Below are 16,221 nucleotides of genomic sequence, written 5' to 3'. Positions count from 1 at the left end.
TTATTTCAGGAATATCACAGAGGGCAACACCAGAAATGGGCTTCTCACATTTTGCCCATGTGGGAAAACGAACCTTAGCGAACGCTTAACCACTGGGCTACCGCACCGCGGCTGTCAGCAGGGTGATATGTGATCAGAACCAGTTCCAACACAAAATATTGTAAAAGCAGCCTGTATTCTTCTGAAAAAAGGACGAAGAACGCCTCGTGTAGCCGCCACAAGCACATGCATAGACAATGCAATAATTGTTTATCGCATTTAATTTCGGAAACAATGGCAAAGGACATTGCGTCTGTGTCAAATTTAGACATGTCCTCAAAATGTCTACCATTAAACGTTTTGACCCGTTGATGATACCTTGAGTTTTGTAAACTTGATGAAACTACCAGTTAACTCGCCTTGAGTGTCGTTAACTTCATCAATTCAGGTGCCACGCCTTCCTCAAACTTTTAACAAAAAGACCATGCTCTCATGTACCTCTAAAGCTGTGAACTATAGATTTTGATACATCTACGCAAGGAATAAATGAGTGCGGTTACATTTTTAATATTGTTATCGTTGATTAGAGTATAAATCAGCGGACGGGGATTGCCAATTTTACAATCGTTAAGTAACAGTGCATGCATAAAAGGACAATTCCAAATAATCATCCGTAACACCCTAGAGCACAAGTGGGGAAGCACATTTTCTCAGTAAACCTATGTGACATTTGCTTTCATTTTGGACAGTTTGTTTTGAAATATACCCATCAGTAATTAAAATGTAATTTTATTTCAGTGGTTGTTCACCACTGAAATAAAATGAAATTTCAGGGAATCGAACGCCATTCGATCATGTTTTTCAAACAGTCGTATTAAAGAACACTGTTACTTTTGGTTTACCATTATGTGTCCTCTTTACATTAACTCCTTTGTTACATATTGATGTAACTGATCATTTTGTTTGTTTCAGAAATCACAAGATGGTATAGATACTTACGCCGATATTCCGAATGGCAACAGCAGAAAAACACAAGCTATCGGTACCAATAGCATTGCGAGCAACGATGTAACAAGTGCTCCCCCATCAACAACAAATACCATTGGAACTGCTAACCAATATGTAACAAGTGTTCCACCATCAACAACAGATACCAGTGTAACTGCTAGCCAAGATGTAACAAGTGTTCCACCATCAACAACAGATACCAGTATAACTGCTAGCCAAGATGTAACAAGTGCTCCCCCATCAACAACAGATACCAGTATAACTGCAAGCCAAGATGTAACAAGTGCTCCCACATCAACAACAGATACCAGTGTAACTGCAAGCCAAGATGTAACAAGTGCTCCCCCATCAACAACAGATACCAGTGTAACTGCAAGCCAAGATGTAACAAGTGCTCCCCCATCAACAACAGATACCAGTGTAGCTGCAGGCCAAGATGTAGCAAGTGCTCCCCCATCAACAACAGATACCAGTGTAGCTGCAAGCCAAGACGTAACAAGTGTTCCACCATCAACAACAGATACCAGTGTAGCTGCAGGCCAAGATGTAACAAGTGCTCCCCCATCAACAACAGATACCAGAGTAACTGCAAGCCAAGATGTAACAAGTGCTCCCCCATCAACAACAGATACCAGTGTAACTGCAAGCCAAGATGCAACAAGTGCTCCCCCATCAACAACAGATACCAGTGTAACTGCAAGCCAAGATGTAACAAGTGCTCCCCCATCAACAACAGATACCAGTGTAACTGCAAGCCAAGATGTAACAAGTGCTCCCCCATCACCTACATGTACCGGTAACGTTGCAATCCGTAATACTTATTGATGTACCTTATATGATAGTTAAGTGAACGAGTTATTGATCAGCATTCATCTTGCGCGTCCCCATACGCTCGCCCTTTCCCATCTGGTCCATTGATTAAATGGAGCGGTGAGGTAGCCAGGTGGTTAAAGCGTTCACTCATCACGCTACAGACCCAGTTTCGATTCCCCACATGGATGCAATGTGTGAGGCCCATTTCTGATATTTCTGAAATATTGATAAATTTAGCGTAAAAGTAAATTCACTCACTGTAGTGAATCAGAAACATATGTTCGTGATATAATCAATATCATCTCTGCTCTTGGTAGAAATTGATTATGGGTTTTGTTTCATATACTGTGCTTCCCGCCCATAATAACGTTTCTTCTTAATAAATTTATTCTCCCTTGATCCCAAAATTGATTTTTTAGAAAAGATCCATTTAGTCATAATTTCCTGTCCTCAAGGTTAGAAATAAACGCCGAAATAAACTCAAATAAGCGCTGGCAGTCCGTTGAAAAAAAATAAGCGTCCAGGCCTTACTGGAGAAAATACGGTATTTATTATAAGATTAACGTGACACGTGAAAGGAAATGAATTCTTTTCATTGATATCTTCATCTAAAAGTATGTCACCTTTCTATTAGTCCAAGGTGTTCCTGCAACAAAGGATGTTCTTCTCATCAAGGATATGGACAGGAAGAGGGTTTATATGTACAGTCAACCTGGCCACGAGTACTTTGGTTGTCAGGAACTGAAGATGAAAGAGAGAGTTATTAACATCGAATATTGTTCAGCTGATCATCAGCTTAAATGGATATTACCAAAGGGCAAGGTGTGTCACTACAATGACAAGCGGTGGCACTGTAATACAAATGGTGTGTATATCTTTAATCAGAAAGTGGCATTAAAACATTGCATTGTACATTGCTAAAGTGTCCCAATTTCTGTGGTTCCATTGAAGGGTCTAATGTGTCCATGGTTTTAAAATATTTTGTTGGGTATCGCCAATTTTCTCAAATCATGTTTGTGTTTAGCATGAGTTTCTTATTCTGATTAATACTGATAATGTGGTACTTCCAAAACATACTGAAGAATATGAATGTAATTAACTTTTTGTTGAAGAAGTCGTGGGGTAGCCCAGTGGAAAAGGCCTTTACTTTAATCTCAGTTTGATTTCCAAATGTATAAAGACCATTTATGGTGTCCCATTCTTGATGTTGCTGGAATATTGCAGCCTAAATCTGATCGCTCTCACACGCTATTTGCAGACCGTAGCGTGTTCGTCAAATGCGACCAGGATGTAATGATTTTCATGACGAAGACAGTATTGTGGATTAGGTATGGAAGGACGCGTCCCGTGCGTGTAAGGAGCGTCTACAGACCTATCCTTATGACCATATCACGACGTGAAAAGTAAGTATACTACTGATGTTTCGAGACCTGCGAAGAACCGGGCTTGAACGGGTCTTCAGTAACCAATGTTTTTTTTCTGTAAGACGCGCCTAACGGGATCGGGTGGATGGGCTCATCGTGTCCCAATTGCGTAGACTTATACCAAGCAAGCGAGCCTGACCCAACCGATCCCGTTAGTCGCCTCTTACAACAAGCATGGGTTACTGAAGACCAGTTCTAACCAATATCTTCACAGGTCCCACAGAGCTAAAACCGGAAGTACGTCTTGGCTCTTGATTCCATAATCATCGTCTAACATCCCAGCGAATAGGGTTCACTTATAGCCCCAGTCTAGGTAACGTTAGTCTCAGTGTTATTCGTCCCACTCCTACGCTGAGTAAAAAAATAGCACGAGGTCACATCAGCCAACCTTTCAGCGACCTATGACCGTCCAATGAAAAATGAGACGTCCATACAAATGTAACCAATCAGACAACTTCTACTTTTTAAGGTTCGGCGGGACGTACTGACGCTCATATCTCAACAAACGAAAATCCGCGTCTAGCACAGATATCTGACCTGTACACAGTACATGATGATACAACCCTCAGTGCCTAAGACCCGTGAAGGTCCGGGGTAGAATAGGCCTTCACCAGCCCATGCTTGCCATAAAAGGCGACTATGCGTGTCCTAAGAGGCGACTAAGAGGGTGGTCAGGCTCTCTGACTTGGTTGACACATGTCATCAGTTCCCAATTGCGCAGATCGATGCTCATGTTGTTGATCACTGGATTGTTTGGTGAGTGTGGCGTACAACTAAACTCACTCACTCAGTGTATTATGTTGCAACCCTCAGTGCATTATGATGCAGTCCACAGTACATAAAGATGCAACCCTCAGTGCACGTATGATGCAATCCTGAGTGCATTACGAGGCAACCGTCAGCGCAATATGAGGCAGTCGTCAGTGCATGATGATACTCACACTCAATTGCCACGATTATAGTGAATTTAAGCCAATTTAAGATATCGACAGATTTATGATAATCGCGCACATCCTTTGTCATAGCTATTGCCATAGCAACAACTACAAATATATAACCACATTTCTGACTGTATTTCTGTACATCTGATCATGTTTCTGTCCTTCTTGAAGGTACGTATTCTGGGCAACGGGGAACCGTCAGAACTATGACAAGCCCAAGCTCTATAAAATGGACTACAGGAATAAAAGCCTCAAGCCTCCTGTCACACGCGTCAAATCTGACAGATATGTATCACACATAAAGTTGGTCTATCCAAGAGGTAAGAAAGTGGAACGCCTATTATTGAGCATCGACACAATTAAAAAATACCCGAAAATGTTGATCAACATCGAGGAAAAACGTCTGAAAAGCTAAATTAATTTCAACAATTTAAAAAAAAATGGGTTTGAACCATCTTGGAGAATGTTGGTTTTATTTTATTCCCTCGTGTTACTATATAGCTTCTGTGAGGTGAGGTGAGGTGAGGTGAGGTGAGGTGAGGTGAGGTGAGGTGAAATGTTAGTTAGCGTGGCTATTATGAATAATAATAATATATTGCTCTTATTAAAAGGTGTGTGCGTGACTGCATGCACTAGCCCAGACTTAAGCTAGTGCCAGCTCACTGAGACACCATGGAAGATTATATTGACATTATACCGACCAAATCGTGTTCTCCCCTATAATGCCAAGCGCCAAGCACGGACCAACAAGTACCATATCTTAACCTCTTTTGGTGTAACGCGGCCGGGGATCGAACCCGCGACCTTCCGCTCTTCAGGTAGCCATGGAGGTATTTGACTCCTGTGTGATGGCACCCTGTACATACTGAATCTGAAAAACAAAAACACCACGAAGACATAACATAACGTGAGAGAAGATGATATGTCTGGCTGGTCACGTTTTGTACCGAACTATCACAAAGACACCTCCAGTGATTGCGGTAAACGCTCGCATGTAATTTTTAACAAATCGAACAACAGCAATTTCATTTATATAGTGCCAAATATCAGTCTGACTAGTTGCTCACTGTAATCAGAACCTGATTTATTACCACGGAAAACCCAAGATGCATGTGAGGCAATAGAACCTCTACAGTCATATGACCTATCCCACCGGATACTCATCTTCTGTTGGGTGAACAGAAGCATTTTTGAACACATTCGCTTGCGTAAGGTGAGGGCAGGAGTTAAATCCTTGAAACTCTCAGGCGTCAGTCTGCCATAAAGGTCCACCCATCCCTTTTCGTCAGACGTTGCTTAACTTGAACATTACAGTGACAGAAATGTTTCAGACCGTTGAACGCAAACACTATCAGATGAACAAACTGCTATTCTAAGTAATGAAAACAAAATACATATACCCCAAAGGTCGAAGCTAATTGCAGAGAGAGAGACGGAGAGAAACTTCCTGAACAAGCACCTGTGAAACCCTATGTAACCACAGGCGTGTTACAGAACTGCTTATTTGCCAAAACATACTCAACGCCATTTGATTTTAGATATGTTTGGTTAAACTATAACGAGACGAGCACATTTAAAATGAGTTTTTCTTTGATGTACATTTAATCCTACACAGTAAATCTGTTCAAAGGTAACCTGTGCGTTTCTTTTCTTCCACAGCTTGGTATGAATAGATGGTTGTTCACCCGCGCACTATTGTTTCCATTGTTTAACTCGGCAATATTCCAGCTATAATCTGACCAGACAATCCAGTGACTGACATCGTGTGACTAGTATAGGTTGTTGAAGACTGATATTCCGGATCTCTCCGGGGCCTTAACCGCGCACATAGGGTTATTCCACACATATGTGACAAGACGGAGATATTTAATTATTGTATGTGAAATAGTAATGACGTATACAGTGATGCACGGTGTTTGGCACGGTGACGGTCTATCCACAAAGTCACACCACAGGCGCTCGTGTTATTGCAAGGTTTAAAGATATTTTTAAACATATGAAGATTTTTAGATTACCCTCGATCTGAAACACTTCACAGTACAATATATCTAGACACTGGACGCCTATGGACGCTGACATATACATATATTTGTCATTTCAGGGGAGATCGCGTATATTTGCAATCCCACACCGCAGACAAAGTTCTTAAAGAGCACGAGATTCGTCCCTTTCAGAGTGGGATCCTTCAAAAACTCATGCGTTGATATTGGAAAATTTCAACGCACGTTGTATATTTTAACAGCAAGGTAAGCGAATTGAAAGTGTTCAGTAATATAGATCAATATAGACCATGTAAAATATTTCGTTCCGTAAAATAAATTACTTACCTAATGTGACAATAGTGTTGATTACTCACCCCTTGAAGATATCACTGTTTATAAAATCTGCAACGTTATTACACACTGTGCTAAAACGTGGTATTCCTGGAACATTGCTAAAAGAGACGTAAAATTAATCTCACTCACTCACTACCTTTCTTTTTGCCATAGTAAAGTGATTACTCAGAAGTACCGTTCGACCTACACATATCATGACCTGCCGTTCTCAGCATCAAGGATCAAGCGTGGCGGCGTACAGGTACAGTGTGCTTTTGACATATTTTCATATTCTTTAGTGATCAGCTATACTTACCGAGCGCTTTAAGGGGCCGAGAAAGGTTATGCTACACAAAAGAGGTGACTATTTAACTTTGGTCCTACTACTTTGTTCGGAGGGAAAGGTGTAAAACATGACATATTTCCAAAGCTGTATCATCATGAAGTATGGGCCAATGTCATTAATTTCTCTCTGATGTAGTGGAAAATCCGGGGTTGAAATGGTCTTCATGCGTATCGTACGAGGCTACAATCTGGGTCAGGTGGTCAGGCTCGGTGTCTTAGCTAGCGCATGTCAACCCCAACTGCACTGATCGATGCTGGTGCTATTGATCACTGGTTGGCCAGGTTGAACATTCATTTACCTGGTCAAAACTCGATTATTTACAGAATGCCACCGTAAATAGAACATCCAACAAAAATATTTCTGCTGTGGTAGTTAATACAGCTGTGAAGATCCGGGTTAGAGGTGATCTTCAGCAACCCATGTTAGTCATAAGAAGCGACTAACTGGATCGTGTGGTTAGGTTCGCTGACACTCTGACTCATGTCATCCTATCCCATTTATGTAGACCGATGCTCATGATGTTAACCACTTGATTATCTCGTCCCGACTCGATTGTTTACAGACCGCCATCATATAACTGAGTGCGGCTTTGGAAACCATTATTACTCACTGACACCACTGTTGGTGACCTGACAGGGCTGGACAAAACACACAATGACCATTTGGCGGTGAGGTAGGCAACTGGTAAAAGAGTTTGCTCGTTGCCTATGAAGATCCGGGTTCGGACGCTCACATGGGTACAATGTATAAAGCTCATTTCAAGTGGCCTGCTCCGTGATATCGCTGGAATATTGCTAATTGCGGAATAAAACTTAATCTTACTCACACATCGGGTATTTCTTAGAATACAATCTGGATCCAGTACTGTCAGTTGGCCTCGTGAGTTTCCAGACTAATGTAGACTCCCCGTAACCTTTGCTGGTAAGCAGAGGCAACGAAATGGTATGTGTGGAGTCACAGACTCGCAGACAATCTGGTTTTCATTGTGTATACTATTTGATCAATTGCTTCTAGAAAAAAAACTACTTGTTGGTTTGCAGTATGTACAGAGAAGTAGTCGCCGACCACATGAAATAGCCTTTCTTACCAAGGGTACGTGCTTATGGTGAAACATTTATTGACTTCTGTGTCTGTGTTGACTGGGATGTTGATTGATGGCGACACACTCATAATTAAGTCAAAATTGTATAACTGACTGTGTCTAACCCCTGAAGATCCGTTTTAGAATTGGTCAGCAACCCATGCTTGTACAAGGCGACTAACGGGATCGGGTGGTCAGGCTCGCTAACTTGGTTGAGACATGTCATTGTGTCCCAATTTTGTGTAACTGTTGGTCACTAGATTGTCTGATCCAGACTCGATTATTTACAGACCGCCGTCATGTATGTGGGATATTGCTGAGTGTGGCGTTTAACAACAAACCAGTCAACAATATGATGGAATGATTTTTCTCGCTTTTATCTATATCTCTGAGATCTGAATTGATTCGACCACATTTCATATTTAGATATCTTTTGAGCACAGGAATCTCTTCGCTGGCTGCCATAATCCGCTTCCCGTGAGTTTGAATCCAAGATGCACCACGAAACACTATTATTGGTTCATGTATTCTTCCTTTTTTAAATCACTATATGTCTTGAATAGTGCCGATGTGACGTTGAGCCCAACTCAAGTTCGATTCATTTTCGACATTGAAGAGGTGATGCCACATTAACTTTCTTCAATGAATTGTCGCAGTGGGGTATCCTTCTACCTGAAGTGTCCGCATGCACACATACTGTGTGACTATTTCAGGTGTCCCCGACGTGATACTGCTGGAATATTGCTAATCGCGGCGTAAAACCATACTCACTCACTCTTTGCTGAATCTCTCTCAGTCACCACGACTGTGTTGCAAAGAAATCATAATTATTGACTTTTAACAACTTCATCACGTGCTCACTCTATCCTCTGGGGACGGTACGGTAGCCTTATGGTTTGTCATATTGCTGGAATATTGCTAAAAGAGGCGTAAAACCCGACTCACTCACTCTATTCTCTGGGGAGGGTGCGGTAGCCTTGTGGCTAAAGCGTTCGCCCTTTTCTGTTGTTCCCCGATGTTCTATTGCTGGAATATTGCTAAAAGAGGCGTAAAACCCAACTCACTCACTATATTCCCTGAAGGTAACGACAGACCAGAGAAAAAACAGGTCCTGATGATAACGGACGTTCGAAACAGGGTTGTGCACCTGGTCAGACTGTCAGGTGGAACAGCAACCGCCAAGATGTCCTTTCCAGAAGGTTCAGCTGCCAGGGACGTTGAATTTTATCCCCCAAAGGAAGAAGTGCATTGGATAAGTATACACAATATAGCAGCAACGCCTTTGAAACAACCGAAGAGTCATGCTGAGATCGTTGAACAATGGAAATACGGTAGGAGGATGCTTTTTTTTTGGACATGATATTTAACCTTAACGACTTTATGAAACATCAGTTTTTTATATATTTGATTACATGTTCATGATTGTTCTTATGTGGAACCCGCAAACCATGTGAATTTCTGTAAGGTTACCTACAAACAATACACTTTCCTCTTTAATTCCCCGTTCGCTAGCCAAACCGTGGAGGTCCGGTATTCTAATTAGCCTTTAGTGGCCCATGCTTGTCGTATGAGGCGACAAACAGGATCATTTTTCCAGGCCCGCTGGCTCGGTTGACACTTATCATCGTATCCCAGTTTTGTTAGATTGATGTTCATAATGTTGATCACTGAATTGTCTGGTCCAGACTCAATTATTTATTTCAAGCGTTTATAGTTCTGTAACGTTTTAATACTAGCAATAGCGGAGACCAATCTCTTATAAATACGTAACCTGTGCTTGTCGTAAAAGGCGACTACGGGGATCGGGTGGTCAGGTACGCTGACGCAACAACAAGAACAACTCCCATTTCAAATATATGATAAATCGTGCAGTGTAATGTTTTGGTTCATGTGAACTTCTTGTACAGCGTTAGGTAAGCTGCTCACGGTGAAGCATGACGTCAAGGAGGGGCTGACTTTCTATGCAACATATACCGGCAATATATACAAGAAAACATGGAGATCGACAAAAGATCCGACGAAAATACGATCTGGCATACTAGTTGAACATATGGCTTTAGACGTGAAGCACAAGTATGTGTTCATGCGGGTGTCAGTTGTCTCGTTAGAATTGACAACTGCATCTTTCACAGACATTATTTTCACAACTGATGCTCAAACTTTGTAAATTAGCTCTCTCTCCCACAGAAACTTTTGAAAGCTTTACTGGGGCTTCAGAGTTGTAACCTCGATATTTGATACTTTGCAATTTTTTGTTAGTTTTTTATACAAGAGCATATTCATTTGTATCTCAAAGTTGTGAAGACTATATATCTTGGAGCTGTTTTAAGTATTGCTCGACATATAAGACAAGTTGGACTATTGGAAACTTGAATTTACCCATCTAAGTGGATAAATCTCTATTTTACGACATCACAATGTAGTAAGCAATCAAACTACAATCCGACAGCAATTCGGAATGTACAGACTTCAGCAGCACCGTCCAAAGCGGTACTAAGTTGCACAAATCACCAAAATTCACGACGTTAAATCTGTAACTTCTAGAGCATCGTCAGCATCATACAATCATTTCACATGTGCGAAATTAAGAACCCTTCCTTCTCCATACTGCCACGGCATCTCCATAGCCATAACATCAACCCGAACATGTTTAACATGTTTGTCAGATATTCATTGATGTCAAGCGATTCATGTATATGAATGGATATCATCATTTTAGGTGTCTTTTTCTGTTATTTATTCCACAGACACATTTACTGTACAGTTGATGGGCGTCAATCAGTATATCTCAGACGACTTTCATACGATGGCAAAGGAGTGGAAACCATTCTTCGAAGGGACGAGTTTCTTGGTTTGAGTGTTGACCCAAATGGTAAGTCTCAGTGATGTTCCTGGTTGGAGGTGGACCTCAGTAACCCGTGCCTGTCGTAAGAGGCGACTAACGGGATCAGGTTTTCAGGTTCGCCTACTTGTTCACACATGTCATCGTGTCCGAGTTGTGCAGATTGATGTTCATGCTTTTGATCACATGATTAACTTGTCCAGACTCAGTTATTTACACATCACCGCCATATACGCGAGAATATTGGTGAGAGCCACGTAAAACTAAACTTCATCACTCACTCCACCTGTAAGATACGCCAATTACGAACACTTGACTGTTCGGGTGTGTCTTAAACATGACCTTAACTTTTACATTCAGGAGATCACATCTACTGCTGTGGTCCTCAACCTTTCCGCAGACAGACTTCTGGGACGCCCGTTCCCCGAACCTTGTACTTTAATGTCCTCAAAGGAAAGTGCTGGGATATTGTCAGCGATGGATTGAATGCGTACATTCTTGTCACATCGTCGTAAGTCTGCGTGTCCCCGTAGCTGTCCACAGTGTGTCACTCTTTACTTTCCTTATTGCTTAACGTCACTTTTAGCCATTGTCCATCTTATGGAGTCTGTCGACTGACATCATGAGTCTGGACCTGCGCAGTTTTCAAACAGTGACCTGCATCAACCAAATCATCGCTCGAGACGACCCTATAATGAAGATGACAATGGTTTTGACGATTTTATACATGTGATTAATGAATTGTGTTTTCCAGACTCCAGGTTATTTATAGACTGACGTGAATTCGTAAAATCAAATTTTGCCTGCGGTAAAGAACAAACAAACAAACAAACCAGATCGTACTGTCCTTGGGATCTGTTGTCGCATGGCGAGGATACTGTTTGTAGGAGGCGTAAGCCCACAAACACTTACATATGGTTCAGCTGAAGTATGGCACCAGCAGCTCAGGCTTGTCCTTTATAATCATTCAAACCCGGAAAACATTTCATACACTCTTCAAAGCAAAGAAGAAAAAAACGAATAAGCCATTTTAGAATGTATATAAGAATGACGTTTAACGTAACGAAATGAAAATTCACACGTCTGATGACAAAGAGTTCGCCAACATAAAAGCAGGCTTTATTGTTGTGTTTCTGCTTAGTTGAGTCCACAAGATGGCGTCAAAGTCAGTACTTTGTATGGCCGCAATTACTGTTCAGCACCATGTCGTACCAGACTGTGTAAGTCGACCAAGTTGTTCTTCCGGAATTATTTGCCAGTCTCCCTGCAGTGTAATGGCCAGTTGTGATGCGTCTTTTGACGTTGACGTACAAATCGAACGAGTTCAACCCATAGGTGTTCTATCGGGGTAGGCTATGGCACGACATTGACTTTAGAATTGCCAAGGTAACGGACCACTGTTTGAAGTAGAGTTGTCTTGCTGGAGCTACACTCTCTGTTGGTCCATAATCGGAATCATGTGGCGTGCAAGGACTTCGTCGATGTACCGAGTTCCTGTGAAATTCCCCTGAGCCACCACTAAATCAGATCTTCGCGTGCTGGATATACCACTCCACGCCATGACACTGTAACCGCCGAATCTGGCGATCTGTCGAATGCAATTAAGAGCAAAACCTTCATTTTTCCACCGGTAAACACACATCGCTCAGCCAGACTTTTTTTTTTTTATAATTGTCATGGAAACCAAAGTCTCAATAATAGCCGTCATTACAAAATGACATAAACAAGATACATGTACATACCATGATGTATGTAGCATCGTAACAGACATAGCATATCGTATATGGGGTCATATCCGACATATGTGTTATATGGCGCAAGATCCGAAGTACGCTGTATATAGTGTCATATCTGATATATCGTATTGCATATAGCATAGCATCATACCTGTCATGCTGTATATTGAACCAGACTTGCCTCTAGTTTCTAAGGCTCTAGTTCTGTACTCAATACCATCGAATGCGATTGCGCTTATGGAAGTCTCTCAACATTGAGTCGACAACTGGCCTTCTCGGTCGAATCATACTTCAAGAAATCGATTCCTGACAGTTTGGTCGGGAAGTGTTCTCAAAACCAGGATGCGTTGTGAAGTCTCCACGGCCGTGACAAGGCGATGACGCAAGTGAGCCACCCGGTCCTTGGCTTTGGTGGTAACTCTTGGACGACCGCTTCCCGGGAGAGCTTGGGTGGAGTTGGCCTGCAGGAAACGATCCCATAGGCGAGATAGGGTGCACTGAAGAACGTTGAAATGTCGGGCACATGCAGACTTCGACTACCCAGCTACCTGACGACCTATGGTTTTGATTGGTGGCACTCTGTCGTGGCATAATGATTTCCTCTTTTCCAGGTAAAAACGAATGGCAAAATTAAGCATAACGTTTGTCTTTTTATTGTGATCTATATCACATGCCTTTCTGTTTACCTGCAAGTGTTTTCTTGGGGACGTTTTGGACGTTGTATTTTCTCTAAAACAAGAGAAAGAGTTAACATTGCCGCGTCTTAGCACTGAACCAGCTAACAGTTACACAAAGATGACGGTTTGGAAAGAGGCAGTGTATATTTGTTTCGATTTTCCTTCAGCTGACTGCATGAGTCCAGTATTCCCCAGTCACCTAGTATGCATTTCGTTCCTTTTTTCTTGAAGAGTCTCTATCTTCTTACAGAAAGATAACCAAGGGTTTTGTTTGTTGCGTCTTTTGGTTGCTAACGCCGCACTCGGTAATATTTGCGCGATTTGGAGGCGATCTGTAGAGTCTGGGCCAGACAATCAGGTGACCATCAGCATGAGTCTTGATCTGCGAAATGGGGAAACGATGACGATGTGTCAACCATGTCAGCGAGCCCGACCACCAGATCTCGTTTGTCGCCTCATACATATATGACTAACGTGGGTTTTACCGCCTGAAACAACTTTGTACCATGAAACATACAATCGATACCGATCACTTCGCTTACAAAATACTTTAACTGACTTCTGCCAAATAAGGAGATGTGAAATTCATTCTCCAGTAAGTGTTAACAATATTACTGTAGCAAAGGCAGAGTAAATGGCATCCTTTCAACGTTTTTGTTATTTCGTATAATCTTTAATATTTAATAATATAAAATTTTTAGAGTGGGTGTGTGAGTTTACGTTGCTTTTAGCCATATTCTAGCGGGAGACATCAGAAATGGACTTTACACATTGTACACATAGGGGAATCAAACCAAGGTCTTCGGCGTGATGAGCGAACGCCTTGCCACTAGGCTACCCCACCGCCCTTAATATTTTTGACACTTATCGTTCATCACTTTCAGTATTTAAGGTTAACTGTGAGATTTAGGAATGGTCATGCTTTTCCATTTCAGGGACATACAGGTTGTAGTCTTGAATTTGCACACTCAAGAGAAACAGATTTTGAGTTTACCTCAGAAAATATATTCAGGACAACTTCAGGTAAGACCAAAACAAAATCATAATGTTTCTGATGGAGGGAGTGGTTCAAAGTATTTTTAGAGCAGTTCAGTTCGAGGAGTTATAATCGCCGATAGGACGGTTATTAACAAGGTGGTATATCACTGAAATAGTCGGCAATTTTAATGCGCAAACTCAAGAATCCAGTTTTGTCTGAATAATACTATCAGCCCTTTGGGAAGTTATCACATAATTTATTCCAAAAATATTAACATATTTAGAATGCATTTTTTAAAATTTCTAAATCGTCTCTCACGCTCTCTTACATTATTTCAAGAGAATTCTACAGATTTGTGTCCTTGGAGTGCTCTTTACGAATGTCCTACGCTCAACCATAAGATTGAAACCAATTCGGCAAACACCAACAACACTTCATGCGACATCGTTGTCTTACCCGACATATAAATATCGTTTTCGATTGGCTAAATGCTTTTTTATTATTTTCATAGAACGTCACTTTTAAAAGAGGTACATTTCAGTGTACTTTACTGCCAATGACATCTCATTCTTTACTTCGTGGTAGTTATTCTTTATCTCGAATAACATTGAATCACGCATGCTACACGGAAATTACCGATGTTTTGCAAATGCAAATCGACGGGAGGGAGATAACCCTAAATGTGCTTTCCCTGTATCGTCCGCCAAACCTAGCTTAGGCTATGAAGTGATTTGTCTCGCATTCCAGTAAATAAATTTTGACAAAACGTTCAGATGACGTTCCTGGGAATATTAAGAAGGGGAATTACATCGCGGAGACTTTACTAATACAGCTGCGAGAAAAAACCAGCAAGATGCAAGATTCGAATCGTTTGATTCACAAAGGCTGGCTGAAGTGTACGATCCAATACCCATGCTTCAAGCAGTTCAAAATTGACATTGATGTGTTCGATAAGATAAATACGTTGTTCACTTACCCCTTGGGCCCATGGGTTGAGATACCCTCGGTATTCGATTATGCTCCCAGAGCCCGAAGGGAAGGGTACATCATCCCATGCCCATCTCTCGAAAGAATTGTATTTGAAATGTTCTAATGTACACCAAAATCACTGTTAATGGTATAGGCATGGACATATGTTCGTGATTTGTATAAAACTGTGATGTTAACATTTCTTGAAAGCTAATGCCTTCTAACATATCTTTGCTAAGTAATTTATAGTGGTAAAGGGTAACGCTTCTTTTGCGTTAGGTGTGTGTTTGTGTGTGTATGTGTGTGTCTGTGTATACATATATATATAGTCTGGTTCATAATTATTGAGAATTTTTCTTCTTACTTTGAGCTATCCTAACACCTCAACTGATTCACTGATACTTAAAACTAAGTAATGGTATACGGGAGGTAACTCATCTTGGCCTACTGAGTATAGTACAATTAGAGTTACCTCCCCTGAATTTGTAGCAGACGTCATTTTCCTCAGCACTGTCAACAATGTCTGCTGAAGATAAAAGAAGGTTGATTTTTGAGTTGTGTAATCAAGGAATTGATGATGTAAATACATTGGCAGAGAGAACAGGAACTCCTCTTTCTACTGTGTATAGGATTAGGAAGAATTTTAAAGAGGGAAAGGATTTTGGGCACCAGAAAGGAGCAGGGAGACCCAGAAAATTGGACTTCTCAGATCGCGTCCGGCTGGGAATTTTAGCGTCTAAAAAGCAAAGGGCAAGCATCTCCAACATCAGGTATGAAATGATAGAAAGGGCATCAACAGTTGTATCAAAATGTACAGTTAGAAGAAATTTGATTGATCTTGGATGGGAGAAAAAGACTGGAATTCCTTCTCCTCTCATGAAACAAGAACATAAAGACAGGTGTGTTGAGTGGTGTTTGGCACATGAAAACTTTGACTGGGAAAATGTGATTTTTACTGATGAAAGCTCAATATGGGTATATCCCAATAATGTGAAAATATGGACAAAGTCTGCGTCAGCACCGTTGTATCGACGACCTAAATACAGCCCAAAGTTTCATGTATGGGGAGGGATATCCTTATTAGGAACGACCCCGCTGTGTGTGTTTGAGG

General features: G+C 41.4%; 1 protein-coding gene across 1 annotated transcript; it reads left to right on the top strand.

The window, feature by feature from the left end:
* The first annotated feature begins 991 nt into the window (after window positions 1-991).
* On the top strand, window positions 992-1,787 carry LOC137271759 (uncharacterized). The gene is made up of 2 exons (XM_067804163.1): window positions 992-1,047; window positions 1,238-1,787. The coding sequence occupies exons 1-2, from the start codon at window positions 992-994 to the stop codon at window positions 1,785-1,787; spliced, it is 606 nt and encodes a 201-aa protein (XP_067660264.1).
* Window positions 1,788-16,221: the final 14,434 nt, after the last annotated feature.

Source organism: Haliotis asinina, chromosome 2 (genome assembly GCF_037392515.1).
Source record: "Haliotis asinina isolate JCU_RB_2024 chromosome 2, JCU_Hal_asi_v2, whole genome shotgun sequence".
In the NCBI taxonomy this organism is placed as follows: Eukaryota; Metazoa; Mollusca; class Gastropoda; order Lepetellida; family Haliotidae; genus Haliotis; species Haliotis asinina.
This window is presented reverse-complemented; position numbering and strand designations above follow the sequence as displayed.